This window comes from Pungitius pungitius, chromosome 4, assembly GCF_949316345.1.
Source record: "Pungitius pungitius chromosome 4, fPunPun2.1, whole genome shotgun sequence".
Lineage (NCBI taxonomy): Eukaryota > Metazoa > Chordata > Actinopteri > Perciformes > Gasterosteidae > Pungitius > Pungitius pungitius.
Window position 1 is genome coordinate 22,418,395 of NC_084903.1, and position 16,229 is coordinate 22,434,623.

A 16,229-nucleotide genomic window follows, 5' to 3' on the forward strand; every position below is an offset into this window, starting at 1 on the left:
CCATTGGAACCATTCTCTACACAAGAAACCCACAATATCCAAGTTACTTGTGTTTCTTAACTTAAAATATAAGAATACAAATAAAAACACACATCAGTATTCTAGTACACATATCTATAAAGGGTGGGAGGGTTGAGTCAGATGGCCCCTGTGCACACAGTGTGTCCTCAGGTCGGGTCGGATCGGGGCATCGATGCAACTGCATCAAACGCCCCGACTGATTCGTGCAACTCATCACTCTCACGCCCATCCTGCCACGCTGACTATTGGGATGTGATGGGAGACACCGCTGTGCCTGCTGCGTTTGAGTTTACCTAGTGCTTCATGTTTGACCTGCAGGCAAATCCATCCAATCACATCTTGCTGCAACGTGTGGGTCTCGGAACTGTCGGCAGGACCCGCTATGGACACAAAACCATACAAACCAAGGAGGTCAGCTTCAGCCATGCACAAAACGGAATCTGAATATATGAACAGAACACTTTTAAATGCTTGGGAAAAGAGCGGAAGGGTTGAGTCAGATGGCCCCTGTGCACACAGTGTGTCCTCAGGTCGGGTCCGATCGGGGCATCGATGCAACTGCATCAAACGCCCCGACTGATTCGTGCAACTCATCACTCTCACACCTTCATATTTAATCAACATGCAACGCTGACCTTCCGGATGTGTTGGGGATACATTTACAGTGTTTCCCGATAGCATTAGCTCAAACCGGTCTCGACTTACCGCAATGTGAGGACTTCATTGCAGTGGCACCAGTGCCCGCGTGCGACAAAAACATTCGAGGCAAGCTAAGTTAGCTTTAGCCATCCACAAAACGTGGTTCATCGCAGCTACACAACCCGTCGTGTTAAACTCAAACCGTTCCGGGAAGCTGTAACTTTAGGATACCAATGCTTTTTGTATCTTAAAAAGTATCAATGTACTGTAACGCTGGTTGGATCAAAAGCAAACATTGACTGACTTAAGGTTAGTTAGCTGTTCCGTTAGCTTAAGAGCTAACGCTAGCTGGTCGGCTATTACGTTGGTTAGAACGTAATAGCTTTAGTAGCTCAAAAAGGACAGTTCTTCCTAAAACAAGAGGGTCAAACAAAGGGACCTTGTACCAACCAACAAAACGCAGACAAGGGAAGTTCTCTCGGCTCTTCCTTTGTTCGATGTGCATTGTGAAGGCTTTAGCCGTAGCCCAGTCGTCTCCTTCTGAATCAAGTTAAAAGAGTGCGTACAGTAAAGCTTATCACTGATTGGCTCAAATGCCGGAACATGGTGAACGGTTATTGGACAGTTGCAACCTTGCTTCCTTTGGACGACCAATGACAAGTAGTATATCCGTCACATGCACACACGCGCGTCACGAGACCTGTGCTCGGCGTTGTATTTAGCGGCATAGCATGTGCTAATGAGGTAATGAAGAATTAATAGTGGCTTAATGTGGGATCCCATATAATTAGCCCGTAGATCCGTATGGTTTTACTCCATGACTTTTAAGGATTTTAGTGGATTTTGAACATTTTATTACAGTCGGAACACCCGATACACAATTAGATGGAAGTTTCCGAGGTTTTATGGGGCTCATTAAAGCTTGTTTAGACGAGCTAACAGGCATATTTTGTGATTTTTACAGATCCTGAAACATGCCGCCCCCCCCCCACCCTTTACAATGCAGTGCATTTTGTCTGCTATCAACTGCTCCATCTGCTTTCAGCACCTTGTCCCTTTTACCTCTGTGCAAATGCCATCTCTGTGTTTTGTCTTTGTGAAGTCCTTCCTCTATCCGGGCCTTTGTGGTCCAGTTTAGGGTTCGCTGTTCCGGTCAACGCTTTGCTTGACCAGGAAGTCCACCTGAAAATCCTTACCTTATTACAATTTAAATATAAAGTGAATGGATGTATGTACCTCACGTATTTCATAACTGTATTGTCATCTACTAAAGCTACGCAACATTTTAGAACGAACTTCTAAATTTCTATTTTGTATTGTTTTACCAACACAGGATGGAACCTTTCTGCAGGCAAAGTCCGATCACTTGAATCTCTGATTACATCTTTGCAATAGAATAACAATGGGAGCAATTATGTGCAGGATCAGACATCTGCTTTCCCTTTCCCGCTGTATGTGGACTGTGTTCTGACTGGAGAGGCATTGGTCTCTGGTGCATAGATGAGTGAGCCAAAGGTTTCATTGAAATGGAAATGCCATTTTATATTAAAAGATAGCAAAGGGATCATTCACTATATCACACAACACAGCTTGTTAGTACTGCCATGGAAATACATATACAGTCTTTTCATATTTACACATCAAGTGACAACCAAACAAAAATCATAAATACCTCTTATTGTTAACTTTACAACAGCTATAAGCAACCAGTATTTCATAAGATAAAAGGGCACTATTAAATAGCTGGCATCTTCCCTAACATTTACAAGGCTTGGAAACACAGTGGTTAAAATAATCCAGCGGAAAAAAAAAAGTTCTTCTCCAGTGAGTAAAATTAGTCTAAAAACGGTCAAGAAATCCCTTTGTACAAAAGGCTATACAACTTAATCGACACAACAGAAATGCTTGCTTGTATCCGCGTGGTAAAATCTGTACAGTTCTAGCCTTCACGCAGCAGAGGTGGAGGGACTGTGAGCGGGTTACTGGGTCATGTGACGCTCTGCGGAGGCCCCCCCCCCCCCCTGCCAGAGACCGTAGGTATGTAGCTGCCAAAAGCCTCTTTCATTGGCCTCAGTGCTTCGTCTAGCAGCGGATCAGCACCTTGCTGAGCTTGTAGCAGATACTTTAAAAATACACGGTTCTATAAAGTCTCACTGATATATTTGTCGATATAGCAATATAGTATTTCCTCGTACCACTCCTCCACGACGGACAGGGAGGTACTCTATAAAGTCAAAGCAATGCATAATATCTTTAATTGTATTAAATTGGTTTTTCAGTAAGTTGTCAGTGATACATTTCTAAGCTATAACCCTCACTGTCTGATGGGGTCAGACATGCAGTGTTCCTAAGTCATCCATCTGTTATACTGAACTGTGGCAGATACGCTAGAGTTAATGGATCCAAACCCATATTACAAAAAAAGAAAAGAAAAGGTAAAATTGTTCTTGTTTCCCTCGTGCAATGTTTCACATTGCGGGGACTTTTGGTTCTATTTGCCGGGCTTTTCAAATGCTCACCTCTGAAACTTCAATCCTACCTCAGAACAATCCCACAATGTTGTGATGAAGATCGAGCTTTAAGGAAATCTAATTACAAATCATTTGTAGTGACACACACATCTTAAAAAGGTCCAACAATATAATGTTTCTCGACAATTAGGTCAATCTGTTAAAGCCGGGATGTTTTTTCCTCAAAAAAGAAATGTCATATTCTTGTCTATTAACTAATTAATTGTTGTTGACATTAATGTTTTTAAAATTCTACTGATATTCATTCATCATATTTAACTTAAAAAATAAAAAAAGACCAAACTGAATGACAGAGTGCATTAAGACTCCCAGAGACACATGTCATCACCTGGGTGAATAAAAGCAGAAACATCTGCATGGCTTCGTGGGCCTGGTGGGACACGTTGGACAAAATATGCATTTTTGCGATTTGGGTGACGAAAAGGAGGGAAAAGAACGCTATGTTTGGCACTTAGGGCTGTTACTTCATCGTGGCTTCCTCAGCTGGGCCCGAGGACCAGCGATGGGTTCAGTTACAAGATAAAAAAAAAGAAAAGAAAAAAGGCTCCTTAAAGATTGACGGCGTGAACGGCTGCAGGCTGTAAAACAGGGAATCAGAAGCGGCTGGCGTCAAACAGTTAACATACGTTGCTATAGAAGTGTAAATGCTGAAAGAAGCACGGGGACTGTGGGAAGCCCCCTCCCCCTCCTCCTCCTCCTCCTCCCCCCTTTGGCACTGTCATAAATACAACTCGTGAATACCCAGGTCCGGTTCTAACGCAACTCGCTCAAAAGTCAGTAAACCCACATCCAAAAGTACAAAAACAGACGTTCATAAATAGAGTTCACGGAGACGCGAGTGGCGTTTGGAGAGAGCGTCGCGGTCGCCTCGTCCAGGGAGAACGTCCTTCTGGCATCGTCCAAAAAAACAAAAAAAAACGAAGGAAAGAGAAAAAGAGTGAAGCCGCACGCCGGCCGCGTTGAGAGTCTGCGTCTTCTGAAAAGGCTCCAGGTGACGTTGGCGTCTCTCTGTTCACTTCCTGCCGCGTGCTCACTAGTTCATCCTGTTGGCCTGAAGGCAGTAGCTCTGAGGGGACTGTTGGAGGACTCTGTGCGTGTGTGTGTGTGTGCGTTTCAGTACACAGCAGTTGTGTTTCTGGAAAACATATTTGAGTCTAACCAGGTTAATTTGTACCGTTCCTACCAAAGCGACTGCGGCTCTGTTTGTACCATTTTTTAAATATTTGCATGTTTGTACCAGCTATAAATACAGGTGTGTGTGTTAGGTAACAGAGGGCAGTGGGAGAGAGGGGGGGGGGGGGGGGACACACGTTACACTTCGCTCTCGGTGGAGGGCTTGCGGGCGGAGGCCCAGCCGGTGTCGGGCAGGCTGTGCTCGGCGTGGCGCTGGGGGGTGACGGCCGAGGGGGTCAAGGTGCTGATGGAGGAGCACTCGGACGCCTCCTCCTGGAGCAGCTGCTCCGTCTCGCCGTCGTCCAGCGAGGCGCTGCTGGTCTGCAGGGACACGGTGTCCGTGCGCATGCAGGCGTGCAGGCCGCCGCCGCCGCGGGACGGCTTGATCTGTTTTAGGTCGTCCCAGTAAAGCTCCTCGCTGGACAGCAGGCACACGCCCTCCACGATGCGGATCTTCTCCTTGGTGTAGCCTCCGTCCACCCCGCCCTGGACAGCGAGAGACCGGCAGTTAGCGGGCCGACGGGACATTCGAGTTCATTCTATTAACTTACGTGCCTTAAAACACACTCGCGGTCATTATTAAGGTTGAAGTTATGCAGCGCAAACATTAGAAAAACATGTTAAAGGTGGAATTCCCTTCAAGGATTAACGAGTAAGTCACTGCAGGCCAAGAGGTCCCTTTCAAACCCAACCCATGCACAGCTAAGTGGCTTCCTCTGCTGTCAGCTTCTCTCATCTTCAGATACAATCATCAATGGCTACTAGAAGGACTGCGCGGCGGTGTCTTTTATGAAGACACCAAATTTTTAAAAAAAGAAGCATTTAACACATGTGACAATAAACATCTTGAACCTTCCAACAGTTATAACCATGTCTCTCCATTTTGACCCGCGGTGGGAGCGGTTGATGGGAAACGTTGCTGCGCTACACGTAGCCCTTTGACACCGTTCACAACCAATGTTATTCTGAACAGCAGGCCGCATGCGGTGTGAAGGCAGAAGGGGACAAAGATGCGACCGAGGACGCCACTCCTTCATGCCGTGTAACTACCTCTCCGCGGGACAAGTGGGTCAAAAGATAAAGGGAGAGAGGGAGTTGTAGGGATGAGAGAGCTGCAGTGAGGAGAGAGGGAGGGGGGGTGGGAGGAGGAGGAGAAAATGTGAGCGATGCCTGCCCCCTGGAAAACCTGCTCACAATATTTCAACACGAGTCACGAGTCACTGGTCTCCGTGGTTACCCACCGCACGCCTCCACGGCGTGAGAGCATCCTGTGAAATTCATTAACATGGATTCCCCTTTAAATCCCTTCACATATCGATAAAACAAACGCTCCTCTCCCCTTCCCGGGCTGTCCGTTACCTCTTTCTTATATCGGAGCTGGTTGTATATCGGGGGCTTTTGCGACGCCTCGATCTTGACCTCTTGGGTGGACGTCCGATACGAGGGGTTACTGTAGGTCAGGTTGCTCACTCCCGGGTCGGCAAACTTTGACTTCTTGTGCCTGCCGATCGGGAAGAAAAGTCGCACACGAGGCTGTAACACAACACGCTTGAAAAAAAAGACATAGAGGTGGCAAGGGGTGTGGGGGTGTGGGGGGGGGACTGACCTGTAAATAATCAAAGCAGCAATGAGGATCAGGATGGCCAGGATGGTCAGAACTCCCCCGATCACGTAGCTGATGTGAAGTCCTTCCCCTGCAAGGCACGGCGGGGACGTTAAAGACACCACGGACTCTTTAAGAAGATGCAGTTGTCTTTGCCCAATTTTAATTTGATCACAGTAGAGCCAACGTCTCATCTCTGTACTTGACACACACATGCATCAAGTGAATATATTGCTTTTTACGGCGCGCGCGTGATCGAGTGCGTTCGAGTTTCCCCCCCAAACGTTCCTTTGAGACTCCACGCGGCGGACAAACTGCTTCTCGTACTGACCGTGAGGAGCCGTCACCACGTTGCTCAGGCAGCCCTCCACGTTTGGGTTCTTGTCAGTGCAGCTGTAACAATAAGACACAAAGCCAGCTTGAGAAAGGTATTCTGCTTAATAGATCCTAGAATCAGCTGTGTGTATATATATACGCCTCTGTTGCATTCCTGATTATTTAAAACCCCTGGGTGAATTCTGTTAAGGATGGACAATTTCATGACATCTGTGTGATTTGGAAACACTCAATTCAATGACCCCAATTACAGCTCATTCTTAGACCTGCGTGTTAGATGGACAAAGTCATTAAAAGTACTCAAAACAAAAGGATCTTCAGCAGGCCAACATGCTGCTTTCTGAATCCCGCTTTGAAGAAATTCAGGGGAAAGGACGCCATCGTGTGGGGAAATATGGTTCGAATCACATTTTGTATCACACAAGATATCACACGGAGAAGCAGACCTACTTGACCAGTGAGGGTCCACCGTGTGGAGTGTCTGTCGGAGCGTGGGGCATCCTGTTGGGCACAGGTGTGCTGCTGGTCCCTCTAGCAGGAGAGGTGGGGATGTAACCTGAAACTGGTAAACACAAACCGATCACAACCCGAGTGTGCTGTGGGTTTGTGAACCCCACTTGCCTCTCTGAGCTTAAGTCCACCATGAAATGTTCTAATGGCCAAAGGCCTGTTCCATGCAAACAAGCTGCTCAGTTGAATTGTGCCGAGTCAGCGGAACGAGCACAGCGGTCACTCACTGGTGGAGCAGTGGCGCCCGTCGGGTTCATCGGGGCAGGCGCACACGAAGCTGTTGGTCTTGGCGAAGCAAAGGTGAGTGCAGCCGCCGTTATTCACCCCACAGAGGTTGGTACCTAGAAGAGAGGAGAGCGCATGTTCACCACCTTTTGGCATTCTGATGAGACTGTGAGAGATATTAATGAAATCTGATGCTGCTTTTTTTGTTTTTTTGTTTGTTTGTGGTGCTATTATGAAAAGAGCCTGCAATTACCGTAGACCGTATGTAAGACGTTTTTATATATATGAGGTAAACAACGTGTTTTGAAAGGGTCACATGAGGAGTCCCAGGTGTGACCCAGCAAACAACTCGGGGCGGCCCTCCACCAAATGAATGATGCGCCGCCTCAAGTGATTTAGTCGACTTTCATTATGTTTGTTTTATCGAACAGATCAGTTAAACAAAGTTTCTGGTGGACCAAGATAGCGCAGTGTGAGGTTATCGTCTTCTCCCGTCTTGGTTATCCGTTTCCATGGTAACCTCCGCTGACCAAAACAGCACCTAGGCCCGACCCGCTCTGCATTGCCCGCCGTATTTCAACCTCACACATGCGAATCCGCTACCTGCTCCGGCAGCACTTCACCAGCCGAACACCAGGGAACAAACGCGCCCTTGTGGGGGGGGGGAGGGGGGGTCTCCCGTGTCGAGCTGGAGGAGAGGAGCGTCCTTACCCGTCTGCCTGTGAGGCGATACCACTATAATGTCCATGAGGCCCTCCACGTTGGCCAGCACGGTTTCCTTGTTGCGGCCCGTGTGTTTGTCCACCCGCTGGATGGACTTAGTCTGCCAGTCCGTCCAGTAGATCCAGCGGTCTTGCTGCGAGAGTCGGGAGAAATGGGTTAGAGGGGAGGACACCGGCTTCAACTGGGGAGACGAGGGAGAAGAAGAAGGAGAAGAAGAGAAGAGGGGGGGGGGGGGGGGCACAGACAAGGAGAAAGGGGGCAGGAGGAAGAAAAAGGGGGAAGGGAGGGAGGAGGAAGAAAAATGATGGTCAGAGTGGAAGAGAAGTAGGAGAAATGGTTAAGTCGAATGGCTTCAGCATGAGTTGGAGGACGGAGACAACCGGTGGGAGTGGGAGGGAGGGCGGGGGGGCGTTCAAAGGAGGAGCTGATAAATGTGAGAGCAGGTGAGTGGAGGAGGCAGCCCGGAGGAGGAGGAGTCACCCCAGTGATTGACAGCTGAGAGTGCGGGGTCGGGAAGGGAAGGGGGGGGGGGGGTACCTGTGTGAGGGCGAAGGGGTGGGACACCGGGCTGACGAGGACCTGCCGCAGTTTCCCGTTCAGGTCCGAACTCTCGATCCTGTCCAAGTGCGCGTCCACCCAGAAGATCCTGCAGGAAGCAATTAGGGGTCCAAGAACACACGTCAGTAATAATAATAATAATAATAATAATAATAATAATAATAATAATATACCCACAAGGAAACAAACTGTTGGATCAATGGAAAGTTGAGACAAAACCATCCTTTTTTCACACAAGATTGTGTTATTATCTAATCCCAAAAGTCGTATCCTCTTGCTCTACGCCTGTGGTTCCCCAGCCCACGTGTGACGATGTAGGAACATTGAAGGTCCCCCGACGCCCTCTGTAGCCACTCCTCTACATGACCTCCTATAGATTACATTCTCCTGTATGACCTTCAGGACTCTCTACGTGTCTTGTGGATCCACCTTCTCAGATAATTGATTGGTTAAACACAGCCCCCCCCCCCCCCCCCCCCCTAACCTTCTGGTGTCGTAGTCCAGCGTGAGGCCGTTGGGCCAGCCCAGGTCGGTGTTGATTAGAACCTTCCGGTCCGAGCCGTCCAGGTGGGAGCGCTCGATCTTTGCAATGTGACCCCAGTCGGTCCAGAACAGGAAGCTGCAGGAGACGAAGCCAACAGAGTTCAAGACGACACTCGTTCCCCCCCCCCCCCACCCCCCCCCTTTTCATTCTGTTGATCTCCGCCGCGTCGCTTCGAGTCCCCGAAAGCATCTCATCTCACCCTTTGCTGGGGAACACGGCGATGGCCCGGGGCTCATCCAGGCTGTTGTTGACCAGGACCTTGCGGCTGGTCCCGTCCAGGCGGGCCACCTCGATGGTGTTGCGCCCGGTGTCGGTCCAGTACATGTTCCTGGACACCCAGTCGATAGCCAGCCCGTCCGTGGTCTTCAGGCCCTGGCTGATCACCGTCTCCATGCCGCTGCCGTCCAGGTTCGCACGCCTGCAGAAGAAAAAAATGAATAAAGTTGTAACATTGTAACTGACACTTGTTTGATTGATACACGCCATGCGGTCAGAAGCTCAAAGCCCGCACCGTATCACGTCCAGGGTAACGTCGGTGTAGTAGAGCTTGGCGTCCACGCTGTCGTAATCCAGGGAGATGACGTTGTGCAGCTCGGGCACGTGCACGTGCACGTCGGTGTGGTCGTCGGTGTCCAGGGAGATCCTGCGCACGCTGACGCGGTTGGAGAAGAGCAGGTACGACTCGGGGGAGTCCTCGCACGACCTGCCGTCCCCCTTGAGCAGGATGCCGGTGGGGCAGGCGCAGGACGTGCCGTTGGGACGGGGCAGGCACAGGTGGGTGCAGCCCCCGTTCCCACGGCCGCACCTGTTGAAGCCTGAGGAGGAGAGAGAGAGAGAGAGACAGAGGGAATGACGCAGGAGGGACGGAGGAGGACTTCAAACAACTGCCTGCACTCAAAGCCGATTTTCGATTACACGAAGAATATAAATCAGCCATATTTAGAATCATCAAGTGAGGATACCAAAAATAGAGACTGAGTAAAAACGACAAAAAAAAAACAACCAACGACCACATGGGTTGCGATGGTGAGAGTGTGACCAAGGTCGCTGTTTGATCAGCTGTAGGAAATGAGCAGGATAAATAGACATAATAAACGTTTTTTTACCGTGAGGCATCGTTAGTAGACGTCACACAGCCAACAATAGGATCCAGCTGCCTCTCTCACAGCAGAAGTGTGACAAAATAGTGGATCATTTGTGGCTCAAAGTGTTTTCATTTGATACTATTATTTCTTTTTTCCTCAGACTAAATGATGGCATGTAGCCTATTAAGGTTTAATAAACAACAGCCCAACTACACGATTCTTTGTAGCGAGATCTGATTTAAATCTTGGTTAACGACAGACGAGACCCGCCCCCTCAGAACGGAATGAGCGCGTTTGTTGAGGAGGACGAGGACGTCGGCGTCGGCAGCGCGGTGGCCGCGGGGGGGGCCTCGGACTCACCGAGGGGCCGCTCCCGGTCCACGGCCTGGATGTCCATCAGGCCCGGCAGGTTGGCTCGCACCGTGATGGCGTTGGTCCCGGTGCTCTTGTCGGCCCGCTGGATGCTGCGGCTCTGCCAGTCGGTCCAGTAGATGTGGGGTCCCAGCAGGGTCAGGCCGTACGGGTGCTGGACCGGGGTCACCAGGGTGCGGCGGTTCTGCCCGTTCAGGTCGGCCGCCTCGATGCGCTGGGGAAGGTGATGAGAGGTGATCACCACCGTGGCTCCTCTACGTTTGACTACTCTTTCATTTGCTACAGAAAAAATGTTTTTCCTCTAAAACTGCCACGCGAATAAACATCATTCTTCCCGGGTCGCGGCTGACCTCGGTGTGGGCGTCGGCCCACAGCAGCTGCGAGCCGGCCATGTCGATGGCCAGCCCGTTGGGCCAGCCCAGGTTGTTGCTGATGAGGACCGTGCGGTCCGAACCGTCCATCGCCGAGCGCTCCAGCTTGGCGTGCTCTCCCCAGTCCGACCAGTACATGTAACTAGAGCGGAGGGAGCAACGCGGAGGTCAGAAAGGTCGGGCTTTAAACTTTTGACCGTGTAATCGGAGCTTCTGAACCCGTCCCGCAGCAGCAGCCTCACCCCATCTCGTTGTAGAGGGCGATGGCTCGAGGGCTGTCCAGGTTTTGCCACACGAGGACTTTCCTCATGGATCCGTCCAGGTTGGCCACCTCGATGCGGTTGGTGCCCGTGTCCGTCCAGTAGATCTTCCTGCCGACAGCATCCACCGCCAGGCCGTCGGTCGTCACCAACCCTGCAGAGGGATGGGAGATGGAGTCAAGGAGGCTCTGACAGGGTGGAGCTAAACACCGTCAAACCCACGGGCCATCCTCCTCACCTGTAGATACGATTTCTTCTTGCGCTTTCCCGTTGATGTTGGATCTGCTGATTTTCTTCAGCGTGCTGTCGGACCAGTACACTTTTCCTGCGGGAGGCGCCACATGCATGTGTAAGGAGTGCGTCGGCTCTCGTGAAAGCACAAAGGGAACGAGCGCAAACCTTCTTTAGGGTCGACCCCGATGGCGATGGTGTTCTTCATGGAGTTGTTGACGGCCAGAACCACATCGGCAAAATAGGGGATGTCCAAAGAAACCATCCTGATGTCGGTCCTCCGTGCGAAGATGAGAAAGCTGCTCATTCCTGCGCGCACACACACACACACACACACACACACAACAAAGTTAATTCCAGTCTCACTAAAAAAAGGGCCGCCGTGCTTCCATCTTCCCGAAGAAGATTTCGACCTTAATAATTCGATTATTCTACAGATTCAAAATATATTTTCCAAAGATTTTGTTACTGCTGTTATTTCCCTTTTAAGATTTATAGAATAATAATGGAGGTCAATAAGTAATGTGGGTTTGAAGCTTTGCAAAATTTATCTTTAACATTATCATGGTCTTGGGCCTTTTCTGTCAACATATAACAAAGACATTCTGATCTACCATCAACAATCAATAGTTGCATGATACTTTCACTTCAGATTGATATTACACATCCCCAAGGTGTCACCCAGAGAGAACCAGGACATTCTGATCTACCATTCAAAAATTAAAGCCTCTCAAAATACCATACATGAGCCAACTTCCTTCAATGCATTTTCAATGATTAACTGCAGCGCCCCCTAATCTTCAAACATTAGGGTGTGTTTAGGTGTTCAATGTTAACCCATGCTACAATTTTGGTGAGGGCGGGCCAAGCCATTTGGAAGTTATACATCTTGCCAGAATAAGCCACACCCCTTGCAAAGTTCATTAACCGTAATATCTTCTTAATACCATAAGACAGTTTATAAATTATCATATAGATGTCTACAAGGTGAGAAGTTCACGCTATTTGAGAAATATGGAGCAGATTAGATAAAGTATGCTCAAGTTAAAACAACTTCAATATTCGTGGCCAATGGTGATTCTTTGAAAATGCTCCCTACACACATAGTTTGGAACTTCTTCCGGCAAAATGCAGTTTTTAGAGCCAAAGGTCTCAGGATCACACTGTGCGAATTTGAAAAGAATCGGGTTTAATCCCTGGGAGGAGTTCGGTCTTTTACAACTGTAAGAAATCATGAAAATAGTTCCAAAAACAGGGCAAAAAGCAAGATGTTCAACCATTAATTACAGCGCCCCCCATTCTTCTAATGGCCTAGTGGGGTACTTTTATTCCTTTCTAGGGGACATTTCTTTATACCTATACGAATTTTTGAGGCCGTCAAAAAGGAGAATATTCCTTAGAGAAAAGAATAATAATAATAGCTTGAAATACAAAAGGTTCCTCTCCGACTAGTCGTAGCGAGGACCCTAATGATTTTGGTACCGGGCGTGCAGGTCTTCCCATCCGTCTGCAGGTTGATCCCGGTGGGACAGGCACAGCTGGAGGCTTTGGGAGCAGGAGCCAGGAGACAGAGGTGGCTGCAGCCTCCATTATTCAGAGCACACGGGTTACGCACTACAGAGGAGACACGCAAAGCGACACGGCTCAGTCAGCCTCGCGCTTTCATGGTCAGCTACGAGGCGAAATAAATTCTACCAGCTTTTTGTGCTTCAAAAATGTGATACTTGACCCCTAAAAGTCCAAATGCTTTAATTTATTGTAATTATTGTTGTAAAACATTATAAATGTATGCATGTATGCACACACACACACACACACACACACACACACACACACACACACACACACACACCTGTCTGGCGGTGGCGGTGGAACATGTGAATGTCCATGAGGTTCTCCAGGTTTTCGGCGAGCGTGCGTCGCCCCAAGCCGGTGAGCTTGTCGGCGCTCTGGATGCTCTTGGACTGCCAGTCCGTCCAGTACAGCTTGTCCTCGTGCACGGTCAGGCCGAAGGGGTGCGGCAGCTGGCTGCCAATCAAAACCTGGGAGGCAGAAAAAAAAGAACAGCGACCCGAAGTCCACGATGATTGAAAATGTACCAAAACTCCAACTCCAGCTCATCAAAATACATTCATCGTTAAAAAAAAAAAACATCCATCCTTCACCTGTCGGTCGGAGCCATCAAAGTTGCCAAATTCGATGGTCTTCATGCCGGCGTCGGCCCAGTACAGGCGCTTGGTCTCGTAGTCGATGGCGAGCCCGTTGGGCCACGTCAGGTTGGACGAGATGATGACGATTCGACTGGAGGCGTCCATTCCCGCGCGCTCGATCTTTGGGTTGGCGCCCCAGTCGGTCCAGTACATGAAACTTAGAAACGCTTAAATCAAACCAAAGGGAAAGAACCTGAAGCTCCGCTTCGCGCCTTTTTTTCGATCTTTGTAAATCGTCTCACCCTCCGATCGGGTCCACGACGATGTCCCTGGGCCGGTCCAGGTTCTCCCAGATCAGGACCGTCCGCATGCTCCCGTCGGCGTTGGAGACCTCGATGCGATCCGTGCCTGAGAAACCCGGGACATGAACATCAACGGGTCATTGCGTCTGGGAGGGGAGGGGGGGACGTGACTGCGCGGGGGGGGGGGCGGCGAGAGCGCAAGCGTCAGGCTTCTCACCGGCATCGGTCCAGTACAGCTTGCTGGTCAGCCAGTCAATCGCCAAACCGGCTGGGCTCTCCAGACTGGTGTCCACCACCACCTGCAGGGACGGAGACAACCAGGACGTCAAGCCTACGTCACTCTCTGCGGGGGCCCGGGGGGCGTGCGTTGCGACAGCGCCAGCAGATGGCAGTATTGGATAAACTTAAATGCTGCAACACAGCCCCCCCCCCCCTTCTCCCCTCTCTCGGGTAATGAGACAGTGATGAATGATGGGATTTCTGCGTGACTGACCTCCTGCCCGGTGCCGTTCCACAGCGCCCTGTTGATGGAGTCGGTGGTGACGTCCGTCCAGTAGATGTAGCCGTCCTTGGCGTCCCAGTCCAGCGCCAAGGCGTTGCGCACGTCGGCCAGAGGGATGACATCATCGGACATGTCCTCTGTATCGAAGCTGACTCGTCGGATGTCCGTCCTTCGGGCAAAAAGCAGGAACTTGTCAAGACCTGATTAAAGACCAAAGGTCTTCTGTCAGTCTTCTAGGTTTAACAGGGGGGGGGGGGGGGGGGGGTGGAGGGGGGTCAACAGTGAACACAGCAAAACAGCACCGACAACTCTCAACTGAATCTGATCCCCTTTCTCTAACATTACCTTTGACATAGATAACAGAATGCTGAGGTTTTTATTGTAACGGGGTGCATGAATATTTAAAACTCGAGAAGAGATTAATTAAACATTAGCTGCATAGAAGCTGGTTTAACGCCCCATTAGTGGACGTCTCGTCACTGACTGTATAACAATCCATTTAACTTAACCTAGGATTTGTCTTTCTTTAAGACTACAGATGACAGTTAAAACTAATTATTACAGATTTCATAAAACTCACCCCCCAGAACACATAAAAACTACATGAGCACGACTCCGTTTATAATTTATGTATCAATTGCTAAATGATTACTGGCTTAAGCAACTTGTTGTTCCATAAACCGATTAAAATGTCACATCCGCTCAGTTATGACAACAACGACCCAGATGTTGAGAGACTCACCGCTGGCACAGTTGGAGTGGTCCACCTTCTTGAAGCCGGTGGGACAGGCGCAGGTGTGCGTCTTGTTGCTGGGGAGACACAGGTGGCTGCAGCCCCCGTTGTTGGCGCCACAGCGGTTCCTGCCGCCTGCAGGGGGAGAGACGGAGACGCGCATGAGAAAAAATAAAAAATAAAAAAAAGGGGGGGGGAAAACGCTTGAACCGGACGGTTCAGCGCAGTCTGACACAAGAGCAGAAAATAATATTTATTTCTTTCTTATTATCTCTAGATGTAGGGGAAAAGGTGGCTACGTAATGAGGGCTGAGCTTTGTGTTTGATGTCGGGCATGTTCTCCTGCTGCATGACTACACGCTGTACTGCTCACTGGCTGCAGACAAACGGATCCATTGTTCCCCCCCCCCCCCACACACACACACACACACACACACACACACACACACACAATGCCAGACGGATGTGGAGAAGATGTGGGTGAACGAGGGTCCACAAGAGGAGCCTCTAAGCCTCACACAGTTGTGTGCGGTAGGGTTTCTCTGCACAGCCCTTTGTGCACACTGTGTGGGGAGTAATTGTCAACGCTTTCGTCCTTTCATCCCAATCTCTGGAACCTCACTCTTTCCAGAGGCAGAGGAGACAAACGGATGTTCTCACTCAACACCGCTTCAGGAGGATCATTTGAGATCAATGGAAATGTTAAATATCAACTTTTCCTTTGTGCGATAATGTAGATTCAACCATCTGGTTATATTTAGCTTTTTCACTGTTTGATAATCCATCATAGGCCTAGCCTTTTTGTAACTAATGCTCCTTGGGATAAGAATGGTCATTGCATTCGCTACATTCGCTTCTTGTGGTCAAACAACGCGGGGAACCGAAGGGGGCGCAGTGCACCGAACCTGCGGGCTGCCTCTGCGGGTGCAGGGTGTGGATGTCCATGGGGAAGTGCAGCTTGTTGCGGATGATCTCCTGGTTCTTGCCGGTGAACTTGTTGGCGCTGTTGATGCTCTTGGTGTGCCAGTCGGTCCAGTAGAGGCTGTCCTCGAACACGGTGATGGCGAATGGGTGGGGAAGGCCTACGGATTGAGAGGGGGGGGGGGGGGGGGGGGGAAGAGGTCTCAGAAAGGCCGAGTTTGATAAAAAAAAAACGTAAAAAACAGTCATGTGACACTGTGACCCTATGAACTGACCAAAGACCTCTTATAATAAACAAAATGTTCCTTCAACATCCTCCCTTTCAGCGCAAGGGGTTCTGCTGATGTCATGACGCCCCCGTTTTTGGGCTGCTTTCACTTCCCCTCATTGGCCCATTGGCCGGTCGCTGGTTGAGTTGTGGCCACGGAGGCCTCCATCG

At 49.7% G+C, this 16,229-nt stretch overlaps 1 protein-coding gene and 2 non-coding genes across 3 annotated transcripts; all 3 read right to left on the reverse strand.

Moving 5' to 3' along the window:
* Positions 1-131: 131 nt before the first annotated feature.
* LOC119199763 (small nucleolar RNA SNORD67) lies at positions 132-245 on the reverse strand. Its single transcript, XR_005114936.2, has one exon. It is a non-coding gene; the product is annotated as a small nucleolar RNA SNORD67 (small nucleolar RNA).
* Positions 246-511: 266 nt separating this feature from the next.
* LOC119199752 (small nucleolar RNA SNORD67) lies at positions 512-625 on the reverse strand. Its single transcript, XR_005114925.1, has one exon. It is a non-coding gene; the product is annotated as a small nucleolar RNA SNORD67 (small nucleolar RNA).
* A 4,084-nt stretch (positions 626-4,709) lies between these two features.
* Positions 4,710-15,946, reverse strand: lrp4 (low density lipoprotein receptor-related protein 4). Its single transcript, XM_062561862.1, has 25 exons — positions 15,775-15,946; positions 14,879-15,004; positions 14,128-14,336; positions 13,852-13,933; positions 13,635-13,740; positions 13,348-13,549; positions 13,035-13,224; positions 12,665-12,796; positions 11,351-11,491; positions 11,190-11,276; positions 10,934-11,105; positions 10,671-10,833; positions 10,309-10,534; positions 9,375-9,678; positions 9,063-9,281; positions 8,804-8,938; positions 8,299-8,407; positions 7,750-7,942; positions 7,041-7,154; positions 6,754-6,865; positions 6,299-6,360; positions 5,971-6,058; positions 5,724-5,865; positions 5,415-5,476; positions 4,710-4,850 (listed from the first exon to the last, which is right to left on the reverse strand). Exons 1-24 carry the CDS (start codon positions 15,812-15,814, stop codon positions 5,435-5,437), a joined length of 3,396 nt encoding a protein of 1,131 aa, XP_062417846.1. The 5' UTR covers positions 15,815-15,946; the 3' UTR covers positions 4,710-4,850; positions 5,415-5,434.
* Positions 15,947-16,229: the final 283 nt, after the last annotated feature.

Excerpts from the sequence above, each read along its gene's own strand:
- lrp4 (XM_062561862.1), bottom strand. The coding sequence starts at position 15,814 with ATGGACATCCACACCCTGCACCCGCAGAGGCAGCCCGCAG. Across the intron at positions 7,155-7,749 it reads ATCGCCTCACAGGCAGACGG|GTACCAACCTCTGTGGGGTG; the intron begins GTAAGGACGCTC and ends CCTCTCTTCTAG. Across the intron at positions 5,477-5,723 it reads AGCTCCGATATAAGAAAGAG|CTCTCTCATCCCTACAACTC; the intron begins GTAACGGACAGC and ends TCCTCACTGCAG.